Source organism: Sorex fumeus, unplaced genomic scaffold (assembly GCF_029834395.1).
Source record: "Sorex fumeus unplaced genomic scaffold, SorFum_2.1 ptg000094l, whole genome shotgun sequence".
NCBI lineage: Eukaryota > Metazoa > Chordata > Mammalia > Eulipotyphla > Soricidae > Sorex > Sorex fumeus.
Window position 1 is genome coordinate 8,635,406 of NW_026606151.1, and position 27,908 is coordinate 8,663,313.

The window sequence follows — 27,908 nt, forward strand, 5'->3', positions numbered from 1 at the left end:
TTACACTCCGATTTTATTTTCCCAATGACTTGGTGTACAACGAGCACGCCTTTTCTGCAGACCCCAGCGGCAACTAGTTTTCTTCGGGCTGCTTCCCTTTCCTTTCTGCTTGCACGTCCCGAAATGCGTGGAGTCGCAGCGACCCAAGGCAGGCTTCGGTAGAACAGCTTGCAAGCTTTTGATCATTGCAAATTCAGGGCTCCGACAGAAAGGCGTCCCCCCTGTCGCGGAGCCCCAGGCGCTTGCTAGCTCCAAGCAGCGTCGCCCAGCGGGCAGAAGCAGCGGGTGCTTTCCCGAGCCTCCCTCCTCCTCCTCCTCCTCCTCCTCCTCCTTCTCCTCCTCTTCCTCCTCCTCCTCGCAGCACCCGGCACCCTCAAGCTGCCACCACCCTCGGCGGCCCGTGGGGGGGTGGGGGAGTGGGGCGGGGAACTCAGCCGGCCCGAGGAGGCGGGGCCGCGAGCGTGCGGGCTCTGCTATTGGCCGGCGCGGCAGCGGAGGAGGGGCGAGGCCGCCGTGATTGGCGGGGGCCCCGGCCAAAGGGGGCGGAGTCTTTATAAGAGAGGAGTCGGCGTCGCGGCACGGGCAGTCAGGCGGCTGGAGTGCGGCGCCGCCGCGGACGCTCGGGGAGCCGGCGGGCGGCGGGCGGGCAGCGCGCGGCGGCCGCGGGGGGCGCAGGCCGAGGGGCTGGCAGGGCCGAGCGCCGGCGAGGCTGCAGCCCCGCGCTCGCACGCACCAAAGAGGAGGCGGCTGCAGAGCGGCGGCGGCGGCGGCGGCGGCGGCAGCAGAAGCAGCAGCAGCGGCGGCCCCAGCCATGCTGTGCTATGTGACGCGGCCGGACGCGGTGCTGATGGAAGTGGAGGTGGAGGCGAAAGCCAACGGCGAGGACTGCCTCAATCAGGTGAGGGCGAGCGGCCGGCCGGCGGAGGGGACCCGCTGCTGTCCCCACCCCGGGTGGCGGGGAGGAGGTTCCCCGGCTGCTGCTTGCTGCTGCTGCGGCGGCGGCGGCGGCGGCGGCAGCGCCGGTGGGGATCGCGCCCCAAGGCGCCCTGCCCGCGCCCCCTCCTCTTCCCCCCGCGCGGGCGTGGGGCGCGCGGTCCCCTCCCTGGCTCGCCGGGTCCACGCTGCGGGGGGACGGCGGGGGACGCGCGTGCGGCGGGTCTGCCCTGCAGCCCCCGCACTTTCCCGGAAGAAGGAGACGCCGCACACCTGCCGCAGGTGTTTTTTTTTTCTTCTTCTTTCTTTCTTTTTTCTTTTTTTGCAGGATGCCCCCGCAGGGTCTGGCAGCGTCCCGGGATGGGGTGGCTGGAAGGGTGTGTGTGTGGGGGGGGGGGGGGATCCGGGGTTCCCTCGGGTTTCTTGCAGGAGAAAGCCTGCCTTGGTGTCTGACCGCTTCTTTTTCCTGGACCCTTCACCTGCCTCTCCCGATGGACCCTTGGGTGGGTGGGTGGGTGGGTGGGGGGGGGTGACGACCGCCTTCCTCCCGGGCTGGTCTTTCCAAAGCGGTGCCTCGGGGAGTCAGGCTGGGAGCGAGGGATCTCAAGGGAAACGCCGCGGCCACCCCCAGACCTGCTGAGTTTGGGAAATAAACCCCTGCCGCAGCTGAGCTGACACTTGTGGCATGTTTGCTCGGTGTGTTTGTTGTTGAGGGATCCAGATGGTTAAGATCGTCCAGCTCTTAAGCTGCCAGATCAGCTGTGCAAGGCTGTGCGGGTGCAGGGAATTCCCGAGACTGGAATCCCGAGGGAAAGAGGTGTGTGGACCCCCCCATCCCCACCCCCGACCCACACCTTCCAGGCCATTCTTTCTGGAAAGCTACTTTGGAGGACTCCCCTCTTCTCTCCCGCCACTGTCATGGACCAGGTATTAAAGGCAGGGCAAGCTTTTGCACCCGCAGGTTGCTCGAGCACTCCGCTCTGTTCTTGCAGTCAACAACAGGCATTTTAGCACTCTGGGTCGAACTTTGCGAAAAGGTGGCAAAGGTGGCAGGGATGCATCCCCTCCGCGGGAGACCTTGGGTCTCCTGGGATTGCATGGGCTGTTTGTTCATCCTGGTCTCATTCTTTTTGTTTGTTTGTTTGTTTGTTTGTTTTAGGTGTGCAGACGGCTGGGAATTATAGAAGTTGATTATTTTGGATTGCAGTTTACGGGTAGCAAAGGGGAAAGCTTATGGCTAAATCTGAGAAACCGCATCTCCCAGCAAATGGATGGGTTGGCCCCGTACCGGCTTAAACTCCGAGTCAAGTTCTTCGTGGAGCCTCACCTCATTTTACAGGAGCAAACCAGGTAAAGTGGCACAGAAATAAATCCATGTCCAATGGACCTTTGATTTTTCTTTTTTTTAAATTTTCTCTCTCACTATTTTTTTTTTTTGGTTTGGGGCCACACCCAGCAATACTCCAGGTTGTTATTGCTGGGGATGGAATCATGGTCAGCCATGTGCATAATAAGTGCCTTTCCCCACTATACTAGCTCTCTGGCCCCACTTATATACAAAAGTCCAAGATCTGTGTATCTTCCCAAAGGTGTTCATAAGCTAATGCATTGTGATTTGGTGGGAGTTGCATTATAACTTAGAAGATTTCCAGGAAATCGCTAATTTTTGTTGCTGGGATGAGGGACATAATTGACCTGGAGTGGGATTCATTTTCCAGTGCTTCTTTGTGTGTGTGTGTGTGTGTGTGTGTGTGTGTGTGTGTATTTCCTTATCATTATACAAAATGCAAGAGCAGGACTGAGTTCTTAAAAACTCTTAAGATTAGTGGCACAAGGAAAAAATGAAAAAATAGGGGTTGGGGGATGAGCCCCCAGCTTCCTGACAGCCTCATCTAATGCCCGAGAGTAACCTCTGCCTCAGCTATGTTACTATAGGTCATTGTAGACTGTTTCAACAGAAAGCAGGAAACGAACGTTCCTCTTGAGTTACTTAAATTTGGTCAACTTCTTCAGCCTAGTGTCAGATTACAGTGTGTAGCAAAGAACTCTGACTGAATGCAGAATTTTAAGTTTTTAAGTGTCCAGAAAGCATGCTAAGAGTGCGTTTTTAAGGCCCATGTAACTGATCTCCACCCCCACAGATATATTTTAGATGACTGTTGAGTTTAGATTATGAAACTTATCTCTTCTAGGAAAACCTCAAGATGTGGTAGACAACTGGAATGTGTTTTTCTCTTTTAAACGGACAGTATGTTTTCTGTTCTGCACTTGATATTTTTCTAAAGGAGAAACCAAACTAGAAAACTAGGATTTAGTAGTTCTTGTTGAGATTCAAGAGTTCTAAGTCACATTGTGGGAAGCAAAGATATTTAAACAGTACATTTTGAGTCAAAATACCGTTTTCCACAACCATTGGTTTGGAAATTTGCCATCCACACGAAAATGGAAGTGTGAAAACTCTCAGAATGAGTGAACAATACCTTGTGAGAGATTTTAATTTGTCATTCTTTTGTTTACCAGAGGACTGATAGGAGCATTTTGAAATGCTGTTTATTTCAACTTGAAATCCCTACTTTATCTTTTTATGGAACTTTAAATGATGAGAGAAATGTTCAGTTTGGTTCATGAAGGAAGTTAGTATGTTGAATTCTTAGTGCTCCAGAAAATGTCATGCAAAATATTTACATGGTTGTATTTTGGATTTGTTTTTTGTTTTGTCTCTTCTTGATGGGGGGCACCCCCATTGTGTTTAGGACTTAATCCTGGTTCTGCACTCAGGAATCACTCAGTGGGCTCGGGAGATCATCTGGGGTGTTGGGGATCCATCCCAAGTTGGCTGCGTGCAAGGCAAGTGCCCTACATATTGTATTACACACTCCAGGTCCTCTTTGTTATGTTTTGCTTCATTTGGGGAACCATTCCTAAAAGTGTTCAGGTCTTACTCCTCACTGTGCTCTGGGATCCCTTCTGGCGTGATTCCAGGTACCTTATGTGGTGAACCAGAGATGGCTGTGTGCAGGGTAAACACTTAAACCCCTGAATTATCTCTCTAACCCCTCACAAATTTATAATTTGAGTGGCCAAAGTTTGGAGGATTGAATACATCATTTAAACAGTAGTTTACTTAAATAATAGCTATGGTCATAATACATTTATTTTATTAATACCTATAGTTTTTAAGTGTTATGCTGTAGCACTGTCCTCCTGTTGTTCGTGGATTTGCTCTAGCGGGCACCAGTAACGTCTCCATTGTGAGACTTGTTACTGTTTTGGGCATATCGAATAGGCCATGGGGAGCTTGCCAGGCTCTGCCTTGCGGGCGGGATACTCTAGGTAGCTTGCCAAGCTCTCCAAGAGGGATGGAGGAATCAAACCCGGGTCAGCCACGTGCAAGGCAAATGCCCTACCCACTGTGCTATCACTCCAGCCAAGTGTTATACTATATGTTCTTTATCTGTGTTTTCCCATAATTGAGTTAATAGCTATTATTGAGCCCATTTTTTTTTTCATGCAAGAAATAGAGACATTTTATGAATTAGAGCTGGAATCATATTCCCTACTTCATAGACTCAATTGACTGACTCTTGAGATTCAGGGTTAATACCTCCCAAAGACTTCACGGGCCTACTTAAAGTAGGGAATTTTAATGCCTTTTGGAAATCTTATTGAAAAATTAGTGTGATCTGAATTTTTACTTGCTTTTAAAATGATAATGAATTCTACTTGTTTTTGTAGAATTGTCTGAAATACAGATTTTTTTAGAGGATACCGCTGAAAGTTCATAGAGCATGGCATTTAAATAGCTAATGAAAGTGGTTTGTAATTAGCATTTGTGCCTTTAATTGGAATGTGAATTGTGATGGGTCCCACTTACTTACAATTAGCATTGTTTTTATGAGCATGATACTACAGAACAAAAATGTTTATTTCCCCCCAATGTTACCAAGATGAAGCTGGTGGATATACTTCGTGCTGCTTTCTGTGTGAACAACTTGTAATAAAATGTCATGAAAATAAAGCAGAGCTGTTGGTGTAGTAAATAAACTTAACTCTGCCAGTCCAGTTACGAGGGGTGATCTTTTTATTGTCTTAAGTCAAGTCATGAGGGAACATTTACTATACTGAAATTGCTAGGCAGGTTATTAAATGGGGCTAAAATGTCTTGGCCAAGTTGTCCTCTGTGGACAATTAAAGCAACTTGCTCAGAGTAGAGCTGGTCTAACAGGAGGGGGCAGTTAATGTATTTATTCATATCACATTAGCAAGTCCAGCGTGAGAATGAGGGGCAAGAAGGACAGTGTGTTCCTAATAGGGAGATAGATCCCACATGCTAAGGTGGATAGACCCAGCACTCTAGGGTGAATGAGCACTGCATTCCAGGGGGGAGACCCTCCTCCAAAGGGGGTAGACCATACATGCTAGGATGGTAAACCTGGCATTCTAGGACATAGAACCTGCATTCTAGGTCTGAGTTTGCCACCAGCTACCATTGTACATACACTCAAATCTCTCTTCTATAAAAAATAACTTTCCTAGGCCAGGAAAGTACAGTGGGTAGGTTGTTTACCTTACATACAGCCTGCAAAGGTTGGCTCCCTGGTCCTCCCCATATGGTCTTCCAGCCCTCCAGGAGTGATCCCTGAGTGCAGAACCAGGAGCGGAGCCTGGGTATCAGCAGGTATGGACCAAAACAAAAACAAAGACAAAAATTCAAATAATTACCCAGAGCTGGGGCAATTGCACACTGGGTAGGGCACTTGCCTTGCACGAGGCCAACCCAGGTTCAATTCCCATTATCCCATATGGTGCCCTGAGCACTGCCAGGAGTGATTCCTGAGCACAACCAGGTGAGCCCCTAAACAAATAACAACAGTAAAAAGGTAAAGGTAAAGGCCCTCCTGTTGTTCATCGATTTGCTCGAGCAGGCCCAGTAACGTCTCCATCATGAGACTTCTTGTTACTGTGTCTGGCATATCGAATACGTCACGGGGAGCTTGCCAGGCTCTGCCATGCGGGCGAGATCCTCTCGGTAGCTTGCCGGGCTCTCCGAGAGGGGCGGAGGAATCGAACTCAGGTCGGCCATGTTGGCTGCGTGCAAGGCAAACGCCCTACCACTGTGCTATCACTCCAGCCCAACAACAGTAATAATAATAATAATAACTTTCCCCTTTGTTTCTGTTCTCTCCCTATATTGTTTCCATGGTATTTTCTTAAATACATTTCTCTGAAGAACAGGAAAAGAAACTATCAAGGGCCCATTAGACTTGGTAGATCATTAATCCTGTCTCTGATTTGGCCTAATTGTGGATTTGCTTCTTTACCCACTTTATCATGCTTGCTCTTGACTGGGCGTCTGGACAGGAACTAGAGAGCCTTGTTTAGATTCAGCCGGCACATTTCAGAGATGGAGACAGCAGGTATTTTCAGCAGATGTTTTGCCATGCTAAGGATTAAAACCAAAATTGAAACTGGCGTATTCTGGAAGTAACTCTGAAATAAAAATGAATTCTTGTCTTCCAAAAGGCGCTGGGTTTTTTTTTTTTTTCATAGCAATTCAGGCCAGATTTTGTCAACATTTTCAAAACCAAAGATTAGAGAATTATATGCTTCATCTTTAGAAATGGTAATTACACCATGCACTGCCAATAAAAATCTTTTCTCTTTTTTCCTCCTGACTTTGTCACATTTTAGCAGATTTCCATGGACTTTGCTAGGGAGGAACATGCTTAGTTAAGACTCACTGACATCTAATTCTCTTTCCCAGAAAACCACCCGTACACAAGGGCTCCACAAGTCTTGAATTAAATGTTTATAGAAATGCTGAAATCTGGAAAGCCGAGTCTCATCAATAATTTCAGGATATGAAGCGTTGAGTTTGACTGATCCCCAGTTGAATCTCACAATCCTTCAGACCCGGGCTCGGTCATTGCTCCTCAGAGAAAGCTTTTCCTAGGCCTCCTAGGGAGAGTAAACTCTTCCAAGACGTAGTGTGACTTTTCCTCCTACCATTTAATGAGCACATGATGCTGTGCATTTACTTAGGCAACGATTTACTGTCAGTTACTCTCATAAAGTCTTGTAAGTAGGGAGCTTATCATCGTATCCCCAGAGTCTAGCAAGTGCCTGGTAGATAAATACATGTTGATGCAACGCATTAAGACTGAGGAATAAATTTAATCAATTTAAATGATACTGATAATGGTTTTCTCATAGGTAACAGGACGGTTTCTGGTTTGCATAACCCGAAAAGTGAGACTGTACAGGAAATCTCACCATGCAAAAAATACAGCAATAATGATTCTGTTAAGAATTTGTGCACAGTATTTAACATTCTTTTACTTCCTTTCCTTCAATGCTCCCACCCCAGGCCACTTATTTATGGCTGCACTGGTGTTCTCTCTCCAGCCCTTAGGGCTTTTATCTCTGACCAAAATGAAGGACCACCAGGTTCCTAAGTCTTTTTTTTTTTTTTGAAGTTCTGATCTTAAGAGATGGTACTTATGCCATAAGAAGAGAAGAGGTGGGCAGCGCATGTGTTTTGAGCTACACCTGATGTGTTTTGAGCTCAGGGCTTTCCCCTAGAGGATTGAGGAACCTTATGAGGTAACGGCTTAGAACTCAGGTCAGTAGTGTGCGAAGCAAGCATACTACCCACTAGACTATCGCTCCAGCCCCAGAAGTTCTTATGGTTTACAATTATAAACAAAACAAACAAACACTGTCCTCCCATTGTTCATCGATTTGCTCGAGCGGGCCCAGTAACGTCTCCATTTTGAGAGTTGTTGTTACTGTATTTGGCACATCGAACACATCATGGGTAGCCTGCCAGGCTCTGCCGTGCAGGCGAGATACTCTCGGTAGCTTGCCGGGCTCTCCGAAAGGGGCAGAGGAATCGAACCCGACTCAGCCGGGCTGGCTGCGCGCAAGGCAAACACCCTACCACTGTGCTATCGCTCCAGCCTTACAATTGTAATACCAAAGATTACAATTATATTCTTTATTTAATTTCAACCAATTTGTAGGCCCTGATTACTTATTAAACTATTACACATAGTTTTTCCCTATGCCCTAACAAAAATCACTTAGGCCCATAAAAATCTAGAGGTGACATCACAGATACTCAAAGAGCTAATGACACTTGAAGACTATCTAGGCAGAGATGATACGATTATCTCAAACCAGTTCACTGTGAGAAAGAATCCGGAGTTCCAACATCTGTCGACGATCAAGAATCAGGGACGCTGTCTCGTTTGCCAAGGTGTCAAAAATCAGATGGGCTGGTCACGTAATGAGATTTAAAGATGACGACTAGAGCTGTTACCAACTGGATTCCATGAGATGTCAAAAGACCGCATGGCCGCCCACCTACCAGATGGTCAGACTTCTTTGTGAAGATCATGAACGATCGGTTTGAGGCTCTTCATGTTCCCAGAGCGAACAGATGCCACTGGGCTACACTAGCACGCGACAGGGACAAATGGAGACGTTACTGGCACCCGCTCGAGCAAATCGCCGACTAACGGGAAGTTAAGTGATTAAGTTCACTGTTGACTCTCCTTGACTATAGCCAGTGCCAGGAGTCACGTTCAAAGTCTTTGAAAATGCTCCCCACACCGGCAACGGTGACTCGCATCAGCCACCTTTGTGTGTGATCCAGAGTGTGGGCACATTCTGTGAGATGCTGGAGTAGCATATTTTCCTATCAGCAAGGCATCATTCATGTTCTCTCTATCAGCCAAGAAGGGAACCACACATTTCTTTTGCATGCCCAAACACAAAACAGGCCCAAAGAACGTTTTTAAAAAGTTAAGACCTATCTGTGTCATATTTTCAAATAAATTACTAAATTTCTGATCTGTGGTGAGTTTAGATCTTCTCTTACAGAGAATAGAGGTTTGGGGTCTTAGTCATGTGCTGCCTACTTAGCGATGGTTTGAGACCGTGAAGTGGCAGCAATGGAATTTAGGGCCAGGAACATGCAGTGTTCAATGTGCTCTTGAACCACAAAGTTTGTTTCTTTTCATGCGGATTTTAGTGACTATTCTATCAGGGTACCTTCAATATTTTTGGGTTTTGTTGTTGTTAGGTTTTTTTTTGTTTTGTGGCCATACTGCTGGTGCTCAGAGCTTACTCCAGGCTATGAGATCAAGGATCACTCCTGGCATCGCGCAGGATATCACTTTATGGGGTGCCAGGGATCAAACACAGGTTAGCCGCATGCAAGGCAAATCCCTTACATGCTGTACTATCCCTCTGGCATCTTTCTTCTCTTTTCGAACATCTGATATTTATGTTTGAGCTACCCAAAGAACTCTGAGAAATGGATTATTATGTAACCAAGGTGCTAATTTTGAATATGCCATCTTAACTAAAATCTGAATATTTAGTAGGCACTTAGGGTCAGACAAGGAGGTGAGCTTCAGGACCACCAGCCATATTCCTGGTCCAACAACTCAGAGTATTTGCCCCCCACCCCCCTCCTAGATTGTTGGAAAAATTGTCATTGAGACTTTAAAATACTTTGGTATCTGTCTGTCTTGTTCATCGTAAATTTTGTTCGGGAGCTTCATCTCGCTGTGCTCAGGGTGTACTCCTGACTCAGTGCTCAGGGCTCCCTCCTGGCAGTGCTCGGGTGTGTGGTGTCAGAGTCTTAACGGGGGTCCACAGCACTCAAGCACCTTACCTCCTGTACTAGTCTCAGACCCCATTGAAAAAAAAAACTTTTTAACTCTAGCATGCTCTTTATATCAGTGACATGTTCCCTTTTATTACTGCAGAGTTAATAAAATACTATTTCACTGTGAGTAGTAACATTCGTGGTGTGAATGCACTGCTGATGTATCTATATTGCAATTGGTGAAAACTTGTTTTCCAATCTTGTGGGATAAAAACACTATAAACAGCCTTCTGGGTTGTTTTGTTTGTTTGTTTGTTTGTTTGTTTTGGTAGACATGTGTTTTCATTTCTCTTGGATATTAAGAATGGAATACGTGGGCCATAGAGAAGTTCAGCATTCCATTTTCTGAAGTAATTGCTGGACTTTTTCCCAAAGCGAGTTTACCTTTCTCCCGGCCGGTTTCTCCCAGTCCCTGCTGACCTCCTGGTGGCTTTGTTATCATTTTAATTTGCATATTTCTATTGATGAAATGTCGAATACTATTTTTTCACATGTCAGTGTGGCTTTTAGACATCTTGTGAAATATCCGCATGTTCATTTCTATTGTTGCTTTTATTTTTGAATCCTACAAATTATCTCTATGTCCTTGATCCCAGTCTTTATTAGAGGCTCTGTAAGCAAATTTGGTCTTGTGCCTTGCCTATTTAGTTTTCTTGAGGTCTTTGGTAGAGTAGGATTTTTTCAATTTTGGTCAAATTCCTCCCCCTCCCCCTTCCCCCGCTACACACACACACTCACTTTTTATTTCTCTTTTACATGGTTTATCTAACTGCATCCAGAGAAACTTTGGGGGATTATTTTTGTGAGGGAAGTACACTCGTGGTACTCAGGGCATAATTCTTGCTCTGTACTTGGGGGTTACTCCTTGCAAGCTTGAGGGACTACAGGTAATGCCAGAGATGGAACCCAGGTCTGCCACATGAAAGGCAAGTGCCTTCTACTGCAATATCACTCTGGCCCAACTTCCCGCAAGAGTTGAAGACATTCTGCTGTACTTTATTTGTATAGTCTCGTGACTTAGCTTTAGCATTTAGGCCTGTGGTCCATCTTGATCTGATTTTTGTTTCCTGAAATTCTAGATACCAAACAGAACTGAAACACTCTCAGCAGCAATTCTGTTTTGATTTGATAGTTTTAAATAGAACTTGGCAGTCAGTTCAGTTTAAAATAATCTGATGTGGTTAATGACTCACTGGACTCAGGCGAGCGCATGGGGAGGTGGGGGCGGGCTTGAGGGGACCCAACTGGGTGAAGGACCCACCAGCCGTCACTGATCACCGCCCGGTTGTCATAGCTTCGGGAAGGAGTACAGCTCAATTATGGGGGTCTTTTAAAATAGCTCTTTTGCCATACTAAAAATGTTTCAGGTTAGTTCCTTTTGAGTTTGAAACATTTTGAGTTTCATAATGACTCTGAACATAATTATTTTACATTTGTCTCACGGCATGTTCAAAGTGGGCTGAGAGATAGTAAAGGGGAGGGCACTTGCATTGCATGCAGCCAACCTGGGTTCAATCCCTTGTTTCCCATATGGTCCCTGAGCGCCACCTGAGTGGTGAGCACTTTGCTGAGTGCAGAGGCAGGAGTAACCCTTCTGAGCATCACCCAAAACCCAAAAACAAAGCAAGTTAAAAAAAAAAGAAAAAAGGTCTAAAAAGAAAGTTCACTCAAGGGCAGTAACTGGGAGAAATTCTCTGGGAGGAGCAGAGAGCTCCACTTCAGATGGATTGGTGAAAAGTCTGCTTAGATTATGAGATTTCTTGGAGGTGAGTCAGTGTTTAGAGGAAAGCTCTCTGATTACAGTTTTGTTTGTTTTTCTTTTTTTTTTTTTTTAAGAAAAAAGAAGAATTTGTAAAACTATGGACAGGAATTCATTTGTAAGATAGAGCAATGGCTCAATGAACAGGAGCACAAGCAGAAGGCCAGGTTTGATCCCCAGCACCATATGGTCCTCCAAGCACTGAGCCAGGAGTAGCCTCAAACACTGCTGGTGTGGCCTTAAAACCAAATAAGAATAGAGGAAGTTTATCCATGGTGGTGGAAAGTGGGCACTGATGGAGGGATAGGTATTTGATCATTGTATAATCGAAACCCAAGCACCAAAAATTGTAAATCTACAACTGTACTTCATGGTGTTTCACTAATAAAAAGAAAAACAAAAAAAAAAAAATGTTCAAAAAAAAAAGAATAGAGGAAGTTTAAAATACTTTGAATATAAATATATTTTAATAATATCTTACACCTTTTAATTAACGTACCTTCCCTTCCTCCCCTCCCAATATTCCATAAGGCTCAGTGAGTGTGAAGTCATTTTGTACCCATGATGGGAAGTCCTGAGTTAGCCAGAATGTTTTTTTCTTGGAGCTCCCAGATGTGATCCATGAATTGAGCATTTTCGTAATAAACTGAAACTTGGAATCACAAAAACCCAAAGTGGAACTAAAAGACAATGTTTAGAAAACACACTCTGATATATATATATGTATGTGTGTGTGTGTGTGTGTGTATGTGTGTATTTATGGGACATGTTCACAGACATGTACCTAAGGCATGTACTATCTGCTGTACTATCTCTCCAGCCCCAATTTTTATGTTTGTCTTTTTTGTTTTGGGGTCCCACCTGGTGATACTGAGGGCTTATTCCTGACTCTGCACACAGGAATGACCCAATGGTGTGCACGGGACTATATGTGGTGTCGGGGATCAAACCTGGGTTGGCCACCTGCAAGGCAAGCGCCTTACCCACTGTACTATCTCTCTGACCTCGATATACATTTCCTTAAGACAAAGACAATAGGGCCAGCGATGTAGTACAGTGGCAGAGCACTTGCATACTTCCGTGAAACCCTGGATTTCATCCTTAGCACCACAACAAAACAAGAGGAAGAAAGTTGGTTCTTTTCAAAGGATTTCATTTTGTGATTCAGCCACTATAATTCACTGCAGGCTCAGCTTCTTTGACCACATCTGCCATGGGCAAGGGAGACCCATAAACCAGACAGTTACAGAACAGAATCGTCCGGGGAAAATATTATTAGGAGAAAGCAAGCTTGCTTCAGAACCATCCTCACTGTCGAGGTGTCTCCATGGTTCTTGATGGGCGGCCGCCCTCTGCCATCCTCAGCCTTGGAAAGAGCATCTTTGGGACAGCCTGCTGTGGCTCCCGTTTTTTCTGCTCCATCAAAGAGCTTCCACGAAATGTGCTGTATCCCCTCCACCCCACCCCAAAGCCAGCCCATGCCCCGAGGAGTTTTGATACAATAGCTTTCTTTGTGCCAACAGACTGTAAGTGCCATCTCAAAAGAAACTGCCCGGTATGTTCACTCTGAATCCCAGGGTGGGCCTTGGCACTGAGGCCAGGCGTGACCAATGTTTGTTGACATGCAGTGAAACGGTGGCTTTTAGAGCCCAGAAAACTGCAAAATGAAGAAAGAGCCCAATCAGAGAGTTTCAGTAAACAGGAAATCTAGGAGACTTGTTCTGCTTTCGGGGTGTGCCCCCGAGTCCAGCCTAGGATGTGAAGTGTGAGAGAAAGCCAGTATGCTCCTGTTCCCTTGTTTTATTCTGACCCACATGCTGGAGAGGATAACATGTCGCCCTGGGGCCGCCCACCTGTTCAGATCATGGGACTGCTCTGTTCACTTGCCTTTGATTTTTTTCACAACTGTCTTTAGACACAGGTGAACCTCTCTGGAACTATCCAAAGGGAAGGGTGACATAAGAAATTGGAAATTTTTATTTTTGTTTTGTTTCGTTGGTTTGTTTGAGTTGGGGGGGACTACACTCAGCCATGTTCAGGGCTTACTCCTGGCTCTGTATTCGGGAATCATACCTGTTGCTGGCACCATGTGGGATGCCAGGGATCGAACCCAGGTCAGCAGCAAGCGCCCAACCCATTGTACTATTCTCCAGTCCCAGGAGGACTGATTTTGAATTTCTCCTCTCACAGGCTCTGTGGATTCTTTCATTAAACAGAAGCTAGTCTCTAACTTTCTACCTGGGAAATAAGTTAAAATTACTTTCATGTAAATAGTAAATTGAGAATGCTTTTTTTTTCCACACCTGTAATATATTTCAGCACATCATCTCTCTTTATGGAAGCATATATTCAAATTTTCATTTTCCACTGACATGCTGCCTTATTAATACAAAGTCAAAAGGATACAAACCAACAGGAAGTTTGCCAGGAACTTCACCAAAAAATGCCTTTGGGGGACCTACAGCAATATTGGGATGCCAAGGCTTGATGAGAAGGCTAACCCCCATTCCTCAGATAGCTATTTTAAAATAAGTTATTTTTGTGGTTATTTTTCTTGCCCCAGTAGGAACCCCTCCCCAGTTCAGCAGTATGTCAGAAATACTTTAAAGACTAGCAGATGTTTGAATTAATAAATAACATGCATATCTCCCTTCCAGGGTCTTAGGCTGCCTTGCTACGATTTCTTCATATGGGGTTTTGAATAAAGAAGTATGATTTGGCAGGGTTAGGTCATTTTAAATATTTATCATCATAGCTGGCTCAGAGCATTGAATTTAAACATTTCTTTGTTAAAGGAAGATTAATGGCGCTTGTCAAGCCGGCATGTTGAGATGCTCCGTAGAATCTGCCTTTCTATGTCCAGCCTCACTTTCTCCTACTGTCTTTTCTTTCCTTGCTGTGTTCCCCCTTTGACACGGAGCATCAAATTCAAGACTATTCAGTAGTCTCTGTGGCATATAGCAGTATTAAACAGTATCACGTTTGGTGCTCATGAGGGAACTGACCTCATGTATTTTTCAAAGCTTTACCAGTAGCCCAAACTTCTTATTTGTTAATGCAAAGGGGCATAGTGCAGCATTTAAGCATGTGTGAGAAGTATCACTGGAAAGTTTTACCTAAACATCTGCCAGGGACAAATTTTTACAATAGAGGCAAATGTGCCTGTGACAATGTATGTACTTGGTTTATAATTTTCGGCAAAACAGAGCATCAGTTCATATTTGAAGAATTCCAGAAATGAAAGTATCACATGGTAATTTTTTTTTTTTGCCTTTGAGTCACACCCGGCAATGCACAGAGGTTACTCCTGGCTTTACACTCAGGAGCTACCCCTGGCGGTGCTCAGGGGACCATATGGGATGCTGGGAATCGGACCCGGGTCTGCCGTGTACAAGGCAAACGCCCTACCCGCTGTTCACATGCTAATTTTTAGTCAATGTGAAAATCGTGTTGTATACAATTAGGTCAGGTTCAAAGGACACGAAACTAGGGTGGGCATCTAAACTAACTGCAAATAGCATGAAATTTTTCCAACATTCCCAGAGCGCCCTCATGTTTGTGGCTCCAAGAAATTTGTTTATGTCTAGCTAAGTGGACTATACCAAATACTGTGAAATAGGACCGTATCAATAACAGGGTAAGCGACGGAATATGTGGCCTTAAGATCAAAGGAAGCAGCAGTAAGTTCAGGCGTGAATCTGTTTGGCTTTCCTGGGGAGAGGAATTGTCTCTTTTCTGTGGCTTTATGGTTGAAAAGGGGCAGAACCAGATTCTGGAGAACCTAGGGTACTGTATGTGCTAACAGACAGCTCTGCATCCAATGAGGGGAGGAGGGCAGGATTCTTTTTACTATTTTTGTTTTGGAGCCATGTGGTACCCGGGATCCAACCCAGACCTCCTGCACACACATTCCTCCAACCCTTTCCTCTAGAAGAATTCTGAAGGAATAGCACGTTGATGGCAGCAAGCAACTTGCAAGGGAGATTAGCACAAAGTCTACACTCAGCTTAGAGGCTGTTGTAAATTCCTTGGCAATTGAGAGCTACAAGCAGGACAGAGGAGGTAAAAAAAAAAAAAAAAAAAAAAGAATGGAGTTGGTTTTCAAGAGTTGACAGAGACATATAAAGTTGAAAGAAAGTCCAGAGCCAAAATGAAATTTGGAGGAAAAGAATGAGTCAGTGGTGTCTACAGGGGGAAAATAGTGGATTTGGGGAGAAAGGCCTTGAGAAAATATGGGTTTGGGCAGAAAGACCTTGGTCTGGAGCAGACTGAAACTGGGAAACAAACCAAGCATCCCAGTGAAGAGAATTTCAGGCAGCTGGACTTTGGAATAGACTTTCTTGACAGAGATGTTGGAGCTAAGACCGAAGATTTTTATTAAGGCAAGGACTTGAAGATGCCAGTACAGTGTTAAAATTGTTTTTTTCTGATTCTTTTAAACAGGCACTGGAGAGATAGTACAAGGGTCAAAGTACTTGCCTTGCACATAGCTGACCCCGGTTTGATCCCCAGCACCACATATGATCCCCGAGTACCATCAAGAGCAAGCCTTGGGCACTGAGTTGGGACTAAGCCTAGAGGACTGCCGGCTGTGACCCCAAACAAGGAAACAGTTATAATACAGTGCCCAGGGCCAGGGCAGTGGTCATGCCTCTGCTTTGCAGGAATGTGACTGTGAGTCCCAGCACCACCCACATGCCTACTATGATCTCAGCAGTGCTGCCTTTTGTGACCCCACAACAGAGTGTGTGACCGCCAGAGAAAAATGCAGCGTAGCGTGCAGGCACCACCATCATGTGTGCAGCCCAGGGCATTCCAGCAACACCAAAGGGAAACAATCACAAATCACAAATCATCCTGTTAATCGTCGATTGCCTCAAGCAGGCCCCAGTAACGTCTCCTTCATCCTAGCCCTGAGATAATATTCAAGGCTCTTTAGGAGAATGAGACCCATCATTGTTACTGGTATTTGGCATATTGGGTACGCCACAGGGAGTTTGCCAGACTCTGCCGTGTGGGCAGGCTACATTTGGTAGCCTGCCAGTTTGTCCAAAGTAGGAATCTGGACACTGCAGAGTAGCAATTTGAGGTCAGTGTCCAGAAGAATGAGGAGTCTGTAACTTGTACATCTTGGGTTCTTAAACTCATCAGGACTTGCTCCTTCAGTTCACAGTCCTTCTGCCCCACCAGAAACCAGTGGAGGCAAGAGAGTGGTAGTCCCTTTCACGCTCCCCAACATGAGAGTCTGTCACCAGGCCTGCATTCCTCTGGCAGGTGTTGATCAGAACCTGGAGAAAAATGACCGGTTCCCCCAGATGCCCTGTTCCCACTGAGAAAGGGGGTTGGGGATAGTTCCTGGCACATGTGCCACCTGGCTCTCTGTGAATTTGGCCCTAACTCCCATTGCATGCCCCAATTGAAAATTGGTGGCTGACACCTAATAGTGACTTTCTAGCCAATATTTCTCAGGGAATGGGAGAACCCAGGAGGTCATCCTTCATCAACTACACGGCATCGGAGAGCTGCTTTGCATATCATCCATCTCAATAGACTTAGAAAAGGGAACAAGGGTGTATCTCTGGCCTCTCATCTGTTAGTTAGCTTTGTAACAACAAAGGGAAACAAAAAGGGGATTTTTTAAAATTTTACTTTTATAAAGTTGTTCACAATAATTTATTACACTCAGTATTCCAACACCAATCCCACCACCATTACACTTTCCCATCATCAATATTTCAAATTTTTCCCACCACCCACGCCTGCCCCAATAGCAGACCCTAAATAATTTATTTCGTGTTGGTTGCTATGAATAATTTGTTAAAAATGATCAAAGTTTCCTTAGAAGAAAGTGTGTGAAATTGTTAAGGCCTTGTAAAAGAGATTTACTAATATGCTGTAACAAGTTAAGCCTTGGATGCTATATTTATTTTTACTGAGATCAGTTACCTCTACTTTACACCCCATCCAATGTGGTGTGCTACTTCTGGTATATCAGTGCTGTAGGGTTTGAGATATCACTCTAGAAATTCTAAAATTTTAAATAGGTTGATACAACTCGAGTTAAGTTTTTAACTAGATGGTGACTTTGGGGTCCAGAAGTATGTCTGCAGCTTGTTGCTCTCTTCTTAGGTTTATTTGTGCATCTCTGGATCATGGCCATTAATGAGCTTATGTGGCACCAGAGGCAGTTCCTGGGTGTGACTGCCAGGCTACTGGAAGCACAAGGAGATGGGGGGAGGGGGCCCATTCCTGACTTCATGCCATCCTGGAGATTCTGGTCACAAGTCCCGCATACCTGAGTTTTTCAATAGATTTACTCATGGATGGGGCTCATCTGAGCCTGTGGAAATCAGCTGTGAGCACGGAGGTGACTGAGTTCTGGAGGTTTTCGGCTGCTGGGGTTCTGCGGTGGGGGGGTGAGTCCCACTACCCACCCCCCTCTGAGCCGCCCTGCATATGAGGTTCATCCTGGCCTGGACAGAATCTGGAGGCACATCTGCAGATATGCCTTAAAATAACAAATATCAACGCAAAAACATACCCTCTTATTTTATGTCTCGTAACTTGAATGTCACTGGACTTAGATTTGTTTTAGATTCTCCTTTCTATTCCAGAGAAACAGAATTTGTTTGCCTTGCTGTTCAGGATACAAAAGGTTCTTTCTTGGTCAGCTTTCTTGGGGAGACATTTTCTGTCGCTCTCTTGTCCCGAATTAGGAGCAAGTATAAAAACTGCTGACTCGGGAGCCAGAGCAAGAGGGAGGGCATTTGCCTTGCATGCGGCCCAACTGGATTCTATCCCCAGCATCACAAATGGTTCCTTGAACCCACTGGGAGTGATCCCTGAGTATAAAGCCAGGAGTAAGCCCTGAGCACCGCTAGGTATGGCCCCCAAACACAAGGAAATGGCTAAATCTTGAGTCCCTGGGCCAGCCTCATTCTCTCTCGCCTTGCTCTGCAGGCACATCTTCTTCTTGCATATCAAAGAGGCCCTCCTGGCCGGCCACCTCCAGTGCTTACCAGAGCAGGCTGTGGAGCTCAGCGCCCTCCTCGCCCAGACCAAGTTTGGAGACTACAACCAGAATACGGCCAAGTACAACTACGAGGAGCTGTGTGCAAAGGTGCTCTCCAGTGCCGTCTTAAACAGGTGACATCCCTGTTCATCTCCCTATGTCTACCAAAGGCCCTTTTCAAAAGGAAGTCATCAATATACAGATAACTTGTAAGATTGCCCACACTAATTCTTTCCAAAGGATTCTTAACTTTTTCTCTGAGAGGTATAGAAATTCAATGTACATTTAATCTAAGTCTAATAAATATTGTATGATGAGACCCTTTTAAAAAATCTCTTTGAAAAATGGAAATCAGGGGCTAGAGCAATAGCACTGTGAGTAGGGCATTTGCCTTGCACACGGCCGACCTGGGTTTGATCCCCGGGACCCCATATGGTCCCCCAAGCACTGCCAGGAGTAATTCCTGAGTGCAGAGCCAGGAGTAATCCCTGAGCATCGCCAGGTATGACCCAAAAAAGCAAAAATAAATAAATAAATAAATAAAAATGAAAAATGGAAATCAACTAATAATAGAAAGTCCAGTATGTGCCTGGATCTTTTCTTCGTCCCCACAAGACTTGGGAAACCAGGAGGCCTGCCTGGGCATCTTAGTTCTCTGTTCTTACTCAAGGAAGTACCCCAGAACAGAGTGAAACAGTTTGAAACAGTTTGCACCTCTCAGTTCTGTGGGTCAGGAGTCTAGTGGGGACTTGGCAGTGCTCTCGCTCAGAATTCTCCCTGAGGCTAGAGCCAAGCAACCGGGGAGATCAGTCCCTTCTCCAGGCTCCACTGGACAAGGAATCCACTGCTTGACTGACCCGTGGGGCTGGTCGGCAGGCCTCGTCCCTCTCCACGAGACGCTGTCCGAGTAGTTGCTGTCCATGAGACCCCGTAGCTGACTCGACCCTAGCAGGGTATGTGGTCCGAGTCAGAGCAAGAGAAAATACCATGATGGGAAGTCCTTTGAGCTCAGTTTCAGCTGCCAGTGTGATGTCACTTCTTCCATTTACTCAGTTCCCTGAAGGCAAGGTCTTAAGGTAGCTCCCGGGCCAAAGCTTTAGAGCGGGCATGGAAGGAGGGAGAAAATCTGTAAGAATTGTAGTAGAGGTACTTAGCCACATAGAAAAAAATAAATAAGTACTGTATTTGTCAGTTGCAGCTGGTCTAACCCAGCGTATCTCACCTAGCTCACACCCCACCCCCACCCCCACCCCCCAAGAAGGATATTCCAAGGGGTGGAAGGCACAAGTGGAAATCATATAAATGAAGAGACTGCAGTATGAGATTCTTGGGCCAATGGGTAGGACCGGTGGGGTGTGGGGTGGGAGTGGGGGGATGGGACGCAGAAAGGAAATAAGGTTGAAAGAGAGCCACAGTCTGATAAAAAAAAAAAAAAAGTTTGAGATGCACCAGGTAACCAGTCCCTTATAGGTCTGTGTTACAATGAAACTTACCAAGTAAATCTAGAAAAATATATGCAAAATTCCCACCTGTCAATTTCTTACCTGTGTCTGTTTAAGAGGTTTTTTTTTTTTTCTCCTGGTCCAGCAACCCCCTGATTTGAGCGATTGAGGTCTTGAAATTGAGCTTGCCAATTAAATGAAACAGTGATGATCAGTTTCTTGAAGGCCCTGTGATTCACAGAGAGCAGTGTGGGTGTAACTCAGGAGCAGGGGGGGATGTCTGGGTCTCTCAAGAAACTGCCTCTGTCCAGTTTCCTGCTGACCTCTCCATCTCTTGGTGCCCTGCAGCATTGTTGCAAAGCATAAGGAGCTGGAGGGAACCAGCCAGGCCTCCGCTGAGTACCAGGTTCTGCAGATCGTGTCGGCCATGGAGAACTACGGCATCGAGTGGCACTCCGTACGGGACAGCGAGGGCCAGAAGCTCCTCATCGGAGTGGGGCCAGAAGGAATCTCCATCTGTAAAGATGACTTTAGCCCAATGAATAGGTAACCCTCGGGTTGGTTTGAAATATGTCTACTTTCATAGTTCGGACCAAGATGTCCTGGATAGTCATCTCTTTAGGAATGAGCCATTGTTTCAGTCCTAACAAACATTTCGTAATATTTTTTTAAAAAATAATCATTTGGGGGCTGGAGCGATAGCACAGCGGGTAAGGTGTTTGCCTTGCACACAGCCAAGATGGCCGATACAGGTTCGATTCCCAGCATCCCATATGGTCCCCCGAGCACCGCCAGGAGTGATTCCTGAGTGCATGAGCCAGGAGTAACCCCTGAGCATCGCCAGGTATGACCCAAAAAGAAAAATAAATAATTTGTGGTGATAAGTGATAGGAATTATGAAATGTTTTTCAAACAAAAAAAAGTCAAACAAAAAATGAAATGTCAAACAAAATTATGGAATATTTGTCATAATGTTGCACAAATGTTGTCACATAATAATATTTGCATAAGTGTTGCATAACATTTGCAGTGTTGCATAAATATAGCACACTGCAGACCTGGGTTCTATCCCCCTATTCCCAGCATTCTGTATGGTCCCCGGAGCACTGGAGGAGTGATTCCTGAGCACAGAGCCAGGAGTAACCCCTGAGCATCGCTGGGTGTGGCCCCCCAAAATAAATAAAATAATCATTTGTGCAGTTTTGTGGCACAGTTAGGCGTTTCAAATTCATCGCTGCTAGAAAAATCACACACACAGACACACACAGAGGCCCGCACAGTCTCCTCCTCCTCCACCATCCTCTCCCTTTCCCCACCCCGTATTTCCCTGTCTGTAGCAAGGGCACCGAGTGCTTAGATGCACGGCCCAGGCTCAATGTGATTTCTCCTTTCACATTTGACACCTTTCTCTTCTCATCCCCCAGGATAGCTTACCCCGTGGTACAGATGGCCACCCAGTCCGGAAAGAACGTGTATCTGACCGTCACCAAGGAATCTGGGAATAGCATCGTGCTCTTATTTAAGATGATCAGCACCAGGGCGGCCAGCGGGCTCTACCGGGCCATCACGGAGACACACGCTTTCTACAGGCATGTACTGCTGTGTACCCCCGTCCCGCTACTTCCTGCAGGGTAGAGGTTTTCAGGGGACAACAGGCTCCTGAGGATGGATTGCTGTGTCACTGCATCCTGCACAGCCTTTGAGAAATCAGCTGCTGTCAAACATTTCGGTTCTACCAGTGGCAGCGGCGACGTCCTTGGCGTTCTTATCTGCAGCGTCTGCCTTTCCCACAAAGCGCGCGTCTGTGCCCGGCCAGACACATTCCGCTGCTTATCTCGTCCCTTATTCTCTCAGCACCGTGCTCTCCCCCAGACAGACAATTCCGAGAGGCCGGGTCTCTGCACGCTGCCCCTGCCTTTTCCCGCCTGGATGATAAACACCCGCTTTCCTTCCTAGGAGAGCTGTTTTCTGAAACCTTGCCTCAGAGTGTGGTTAGGGGGATTGTTTCATTGTGGGTTGGGTTTTTCTTTTGTCTTTTTTCTCTTTTGGTTTGGGAGATGACACCAGCCATGCTCAGGGCTTATTATTCCTGGCTCTGTGCTCAGGGGTCACTCCTGGCAGTGTTCCAGGGACCATATGAGGTGGCAGGGATTAAACCTGGGTCATCAGCCATGTGCAAAGCAGATACTCCCCCCCCCACCACCACCGCCTCAGCCTCCCAGGTAATTTTTTCAATAGCAATATTGTTACTCCCCCCTTTAAGGGTTGCTGTCAGAATTGCAGTTTGATGGAAATGTTCGGAAAATCACAGCTAAGAAACATGTTTTGGTTTATTTGGGGGGCCATCCCAGCTACTCTGGAACTACTCCCTGCCCTCTGCTGAGGGGTTCAGTGTTCACCTCAGCCATGAGAGGCTGGGGCTCAAACCTGGGCCTCCTGCGTGCAGAGCATGGCCTGAGCTCGCTGAGGGATCCTCCGGCCCTAACGCTAAGAAAATTTTGTTTTCTGTACCTTGGATATTTCATGCCACAGTAAAGATGGGCACATAAATCTTCTAGAGTTAGTGGTTTTGTCATCTTTGGGAAAATGCTTGAAAGTGGAATTGATGGGTCCTATGATAGCTCCATTTTAAATTTTTGCGTAGGAACATCCTGACCATTTTCCACAGGAGGTGCTTCAGTTTACATTCCCACCAACAGTGGCTAAGGGGGTTCCCTTTTCTTCACGTTTTTGTCAACAGTTCCTGTTTCTTTTCATAAATTTTCTAATATTTAAAAATATTTTCACTTGTTTTCCTTTTTTAATTGAATCACCGTCAGATATACAGTCACAACGTTGTTCATGATTGAGTTTCAGTCATCCAATACTCCAACACCTGTCCCTTCACCAGTGCACATTTCCTACCACCTATACCATGGTTTTTTTTTTTCCCTCCCCACCCCCTGCAACCTGCCTCTGTGGCAAAGCTAAGAACGTTTCTTTGGCAGAAGCCTTCACGTTTTTCATATGAAAGTAGGAGCAAATGGTGCAAAATAAAAACTTAGTGGAAACGTTGACTATAAAGCCAAGACATCAAAGCATTTCTTTTTCTTGCCCAAGCTGCTTGGGACTCTAGGTGCCAGCCGAGATGGGTGCCCCCTCCTGGGCTGGTCCCGCCGTGGTTTCCGGGGCCCAACTCGGGGTGTGCGGCGGGTTCTGAGGTGCCCACCCTTCCCTCCGCAGATGTGACACAGTGACCAGTGCCGTCATGATGCAGTACAGCCGGGACCTGAAGGGCCACCTGGCCTCCCTGTTCCTCAACGAAAACATCAACCTGGGCAAGAAGTACGTGTTCGATATCAAGAGGACGGCCAAGGAGGTGTACGACCACGCCCGGCGCGCCCTGTACAACGCGGGCGTGGTGGACCTGGTCTCCCGGGGTGACCGCAGCCCGCCCAGCTCGCCGCTCAGGTCCGCGGAGCCCGGTCGTGGCTGCCGCAGCTGCGAGGGCCTGAGCTGCCAGCAGAGCCGCGCGCTGCAGGAGAAGCTGCGTAAGCTGCGCGAGGCCATGCTGTGCATGCTGTGCTGCGAGCGCGAGGTCAACTCGGCCTTCTGCCCCTGCGGCCACACCGTGTGCTGCGAGCGCTGCGCCGCCCAGCTCCAGGTGAGGCGCGGGCCGGGGGCCGTTGTGGAGGGCGCGGGCCAGGGGCCAGGTGTAGGCGTGCACACGGGCCAGGGGCAGCTGGGGAGGACGCACGGGTCAGGGGCCAGGAGTGGGGTGCGCATGGGCCAGGGGCCACTGGGGAGGATGCGCGGGCCAGGGACCAGGGCTGGGGGGTGCGCATGGGCCAGGGACCAGGGCTGGGGGGTGCGCATGGGCCAGGGGCCAGGAGTGGGGTGCGCAGGGGCCAGGGGCCAGGAGTGGGGTGCACACGGATCAAGGGCCACTGGCGAAGGCGCACAGGCCAGGGGCCAGGGGCCAGGAGTGGAGTGCACATGGGCCAGGGGCCTCTGGGGAGGGCAAATGGACCAGGGGTGGGGGTGCACATGGGTCGGGGCACCCACCGGCCAGGGACCACGGGTGGGGATGTGCACGGGCCAGGAGGGTGCGTGCATGGGCCAGGGGCCACAGGTGGGGGTACGCAGGGCTGGGAGGATGCACGCACGGGCCAGGGGTGGCACACACTTCAGGGCCGAGGGCCCAGGGGAGGTTGTGCGCATGGCTGAGGGGCTGAAGGATGCAGGCACATGGGCCAGGGCCCAGGTGAGGCTTGCACGAGCCAGGGGGTGCATGCACGAGTGAGGGGCGGGGTGGGGGATGAAGGGGGGCCTGAAGGGCCAAGGGGGAAAAAATGTTCATATGCTGAAGGGCCAAGTGAGGTGTGCTCGGCCGGGAAGACAGGGGGGAAGGGGTGTGGAGCACCCGGGTCAGGGGACAGCGGAGGCATGCAGGGTCCTGGGGCCAGGAGAGGCACTGCTAAGGCGCCATGGTGTGTAATAAGGCTCAGGTGGAGGGGCAGGGGTGATGTGGGGGGCACACGCTCGGGTTGAAGGGCCAGAGGGTGCGTGTTCACATGCACATGGGCCAAGGGGTGGGGAGGGGTCAGGGTGCATACAGCCGATGGGACCAGGGGAGCCTGGGGGGGGGGGGGAGCGCTAAGGGGTCCGCTGAGGGGCACCGTACTTCCGGAGCCTAGGTGAGGCACACGCTTCCAGGGTCCAGGGGCCAAAAGAGGGGCCACCACACTTCTGGGGGCCGAGGGGACCAGATGCCATGTGCTTCCAGGGGCCTAGCGCGCCAGGTGAGGTTCCGCTTGCATCAAGAATAGTCCTATGGGACCAGGTGAGGACTCTGGCTTCTGAAAGCCCCCCCTCCCCATCTCTCCCTCTTGTTGGCCATCTCGGCCAGGAGTGGGATCCCAGAGTATGGCTCTCGGAACACACACGAGTTAGCATGGCATTCCCAGCCACCAAACTCTCCCAGGAATAAGGCTATTTCAGCTACTTCAGCTTTCTCTATTTGCAATCCTTTCCACATAACCCTGGGATTCCAGGTATAGAAACATTTATATATGGGGAAGAACAGACTAGAGGTGCTCAAAGTGGTGCTCAGGAGAGCCAGGGCGGGGGAGATATACTTGTCCATCATGGAAAGCGCCTCCCTCTCATGCTGTTGACCCCCATTGAGTCCTGGGCACTGCATATGGGCCCCCAAACACCACCAAGAGTTCATCCTCAGTTAATCCTCAGTCCAGAGCCAGGAGTAATCCCTGAGTACTGCTAGGTGTACTGCTAGTACTGCTAGGAGTACTGCTAGTACACCACTCCCCACCCCACCCCCAAAAGAAAGAATGAAAGCTTTTTAAAAAAAAAAATGTCGTGACCTCATGGGTCATAACCAGTCTAAGATGCTCAACTCCAATACTCCACCCAGGTGTTGGCGGCCAGGCACCATCTAGGTAGTGGCTGAATCAGGACCAGAATCCACATCTCCTGGCAGCCAGTCTGGTTCCCAGTTCTTGCTGTTTCTCATTTCCTGACACTTGGGCAGAACGGCCTTTATTTTGTGGAAATAATACTTCTTGTTGGGTGATAGTTAACTCTCCATTACCCATTTTGTTCAGTTATTACTGATGGGCAGTTTACTCTGATTACCTGTGATTTATTCCCCTTTATGACTGGCCCTCTCTCTAGGGGTCTATTGCTAAGTCAAATGGATTTGAATATTAAGACAAAAAATAAAAGAAGCCCATAAATAGTGTTTTTCATCTCACCCCTTACAGTTCCCTTTTGAATATTTTTTTTCAACTCACTTTCATGTCTCAGAACCATTTGCTAAGTGTCACTTTGGCTTTGTGTAAAGTAAGCCCTAGATATAACATCTAGTCCTTCCAATGCTACTAATTTCACAACTGTTTTTAGGGCTACATCATGAGCCAGCGGGTTGCCTTTGTCCAACGTAAGAGTAGAGTGTGCTGTGAAAACAAATTACTTCCCCAGGAACTCTCATGATTTGCTACCCACTGCTTTTTGGTGTTGGGGACACATACGGTGATGCTCAGGGACTTGAAGCATCATGCAGTGCCAGGGACCAAACCCTGACATCCTTGTGCAATGTCTGCACACTGGACCTTTAAGCCATCTCCCTGGCTCCACCCACCTCTTCTGACCCTTGTGCCTCAGACTTCCCAAGGGAACCCCAGCATGGGTGCCAGCCAGATGCCTTTACCAGTTGTATTACTCACTGTGCCTCCTTTAGCATTTAACTAAAACCTAACAGGTTCTTTGTTTCATGCTTTTCGATAAAAGTAGTTTGTAACCCCTTGCAAAGAACAAGTTGTGGAACCCATGAGGGAGCAGAGGTCTCTGCGGGGGGCTGGCTTGGAAAAATTGGGCCCAGCGCTTAGTCCTTAGGGAGCCCAGGGGAGCCCAGTGGACTCAGCGCCCTCAAAGGTGTCCTGTGGCTTCTCTTTGCAGTCGTGCCCAGTCTGCAGGTCGAGGGTCGAGCATGTGCAGCACGTCTATCTCCCCACACACACAAGCCTCCTCAACCTGACTGTCATCTGATCCGTGGGCACGTACCCGACATGCCGTGCGCCTTCCAAGAACAGCACGGCGATAAGCTATAAAGACTCTGGACTGGAGAGACTTAAGTCCTCCAACACCGGCCGGCCATGCCACGTTTGAAGAGACCATGACCACACCTCACCGTGCACACGTCCCAGGCAGAATCAGCACCTCCCAGGGGAAGGATCTGGATGAGGTCTGGGACTTGGACGCACACCTTCCTCGGACTTCCATTGGTTTATGATCCAGTAACAAAGGGATGAGTGACCTCTTGGACGTCGCTTTAGTGGCAATACAGCCAGGAAGTGGGTAAAATTGATGTGATTCTCCTTAATGGTATCCCGAGGTAAGTTTCCTCCCGGAGACCAATTTTGTAAGCATTAGGTCTTCAACTTTTACTCGGTTCTTTTCTTTTTGTACTGTCACGGAGCTCCAAACGTTTTTAATAGGGGGGAAGAAAATCTTTCTTAGAGAAATAGTCGTTTTAATATTACTTCTGATTTTTATAACTTGTTCAAGAACGATTGGAAGGCAAACATTTCAAAATCAATTCTGTGACTTTTGCAACATTGACAACAAAGGTGTCGGATCTGAACCAGTCTAGGTAGTGGAGAACAGCTAATTTAACGTGGGCTGCCTCAGTTTCTCCCCTCTTCCCCCATCCCCTCCACCCACACCCCATTGCCACCTCGCCTTTCAATTATCAGATGCTACCAGTTGGGTTACATGATTTGCAAGGAGTCATCAAACACTCCTCAGGCCTCTTGAGTTAGTGGAATTTGTTTTTCTTTTTTTTTAATTTCAAGATGGAAAAGGAAATGTGTATTCCTTGGGGAGGAAAAGCACTGCTTGCTGAGATGAATTTTCTTGGTACAAACCAGGTTGGTCTCCTGTTCTCCCAAGCACTCTATCTTCACCTGGTGCAGTTCCTTTGCTTGAGCCTATCAAGCCTTTTATAGCCTTATCATAAGTTTTGTAGATATTGTAAAATTTTTTAAATTTTTTTATTTTTTAGTAAATGCTTATGTGTTAATAACTTCCGTTTTCCCCTCCAGATGTGTTCAGGGGCTTGGTTTTGTTTGTTTGTTTGTTTCTAGTTTCTTCATTGTGTTTTCCACTCCCACCTGGGCATTTTTGGATGCTGGTCAGCTTGTGGGTTTTCTAGGCCATTGGGAAACCGAGATGACCTTATGGGTGCAATACTAGCTGAGTTAAAGCTAGAAACCTACACTGTCACTTTACTGAGATTTCTGAGTATGCTTTTCATATTGCCTTAATGTAGCAGTAATGTGTTGATGCATTTGTTTCTTTGCACAGACATTTTGTCAAATATTAAAACTCTACTTTTTTATGGCACATATTAGCATATAAGCCTTTATTTCAAGAGGTATTTATTTTTTCACTTGTAAAATGTTTCCACATAAAGGATATACTAGAGGGCATCTGTCTTTTATATTCAAAATAATAAAGACTTAAAAGCAAACGGGGTCTGAATTGTTGCATTTCTTGTCATTTAAACCTGTTTCGTTCATTTAAAAG

General features: G+C 47.3%; 1 protein-coding gene across 1 annotated transcript; it reads left to right on the top strand.

Annotated features, from left to right (window-relative positions):
* The first annotated feature begins 609 nt into the window (after window positions 1-609).
* Window positions 610-27,852, top strand: MYLIP (myosin regulatory light chain interacting protein). The gene is made up of 7 exons (XM_056132508.1): window positions 610-898; window positions 2,093-2,283; window positions 18,330-18,515; window positions 20,172-20,369; window positions 21,248-21,412; window positions 23,046-23,466; window positions 26,280-27,852. Exons 1-7 carry the CDS (start codon window positions 812-814, stop codon window positions 26,367-26,369), a joined length of 1,338 nt encoding a protein of 445 aa, XP_055988483.1. The 5' UTR covers window positions 610-811; the 3' UTR covers window positions 26,370-27,852.
* The last annotated feature ends 56 nt before the right edge of the window (window positions 27,853-27,908 follow it).

What these genes read in the sequence shown, in the direction of transcription:
- MYLIP (XM_056132508.1), top strand. Translation starts at nt 812, where the DNA reads ATGCTGTGCTATGTGACGCGGCCGGACGCGGTGCTGATGGAAGTGGAG. An exon ending in GCGAGGACTGCCTCAATCAG is followed by an intron (nt 899 to 2,092) that starts GTGAGGGCGAGC and finishes TGTTTGTTTTAG; the next exon opens with GTGTGCAGACGGCTGGGAAT. An exon ending in ATTTTACAGGAGCAAACCAG is followed by an intron (nt 2,284 to 18,329) that starts GTAAAGTGGCAC and finishes CTTGCTCTGCAG; the next exon opens with GCACATCTTCTTCTTGCATA.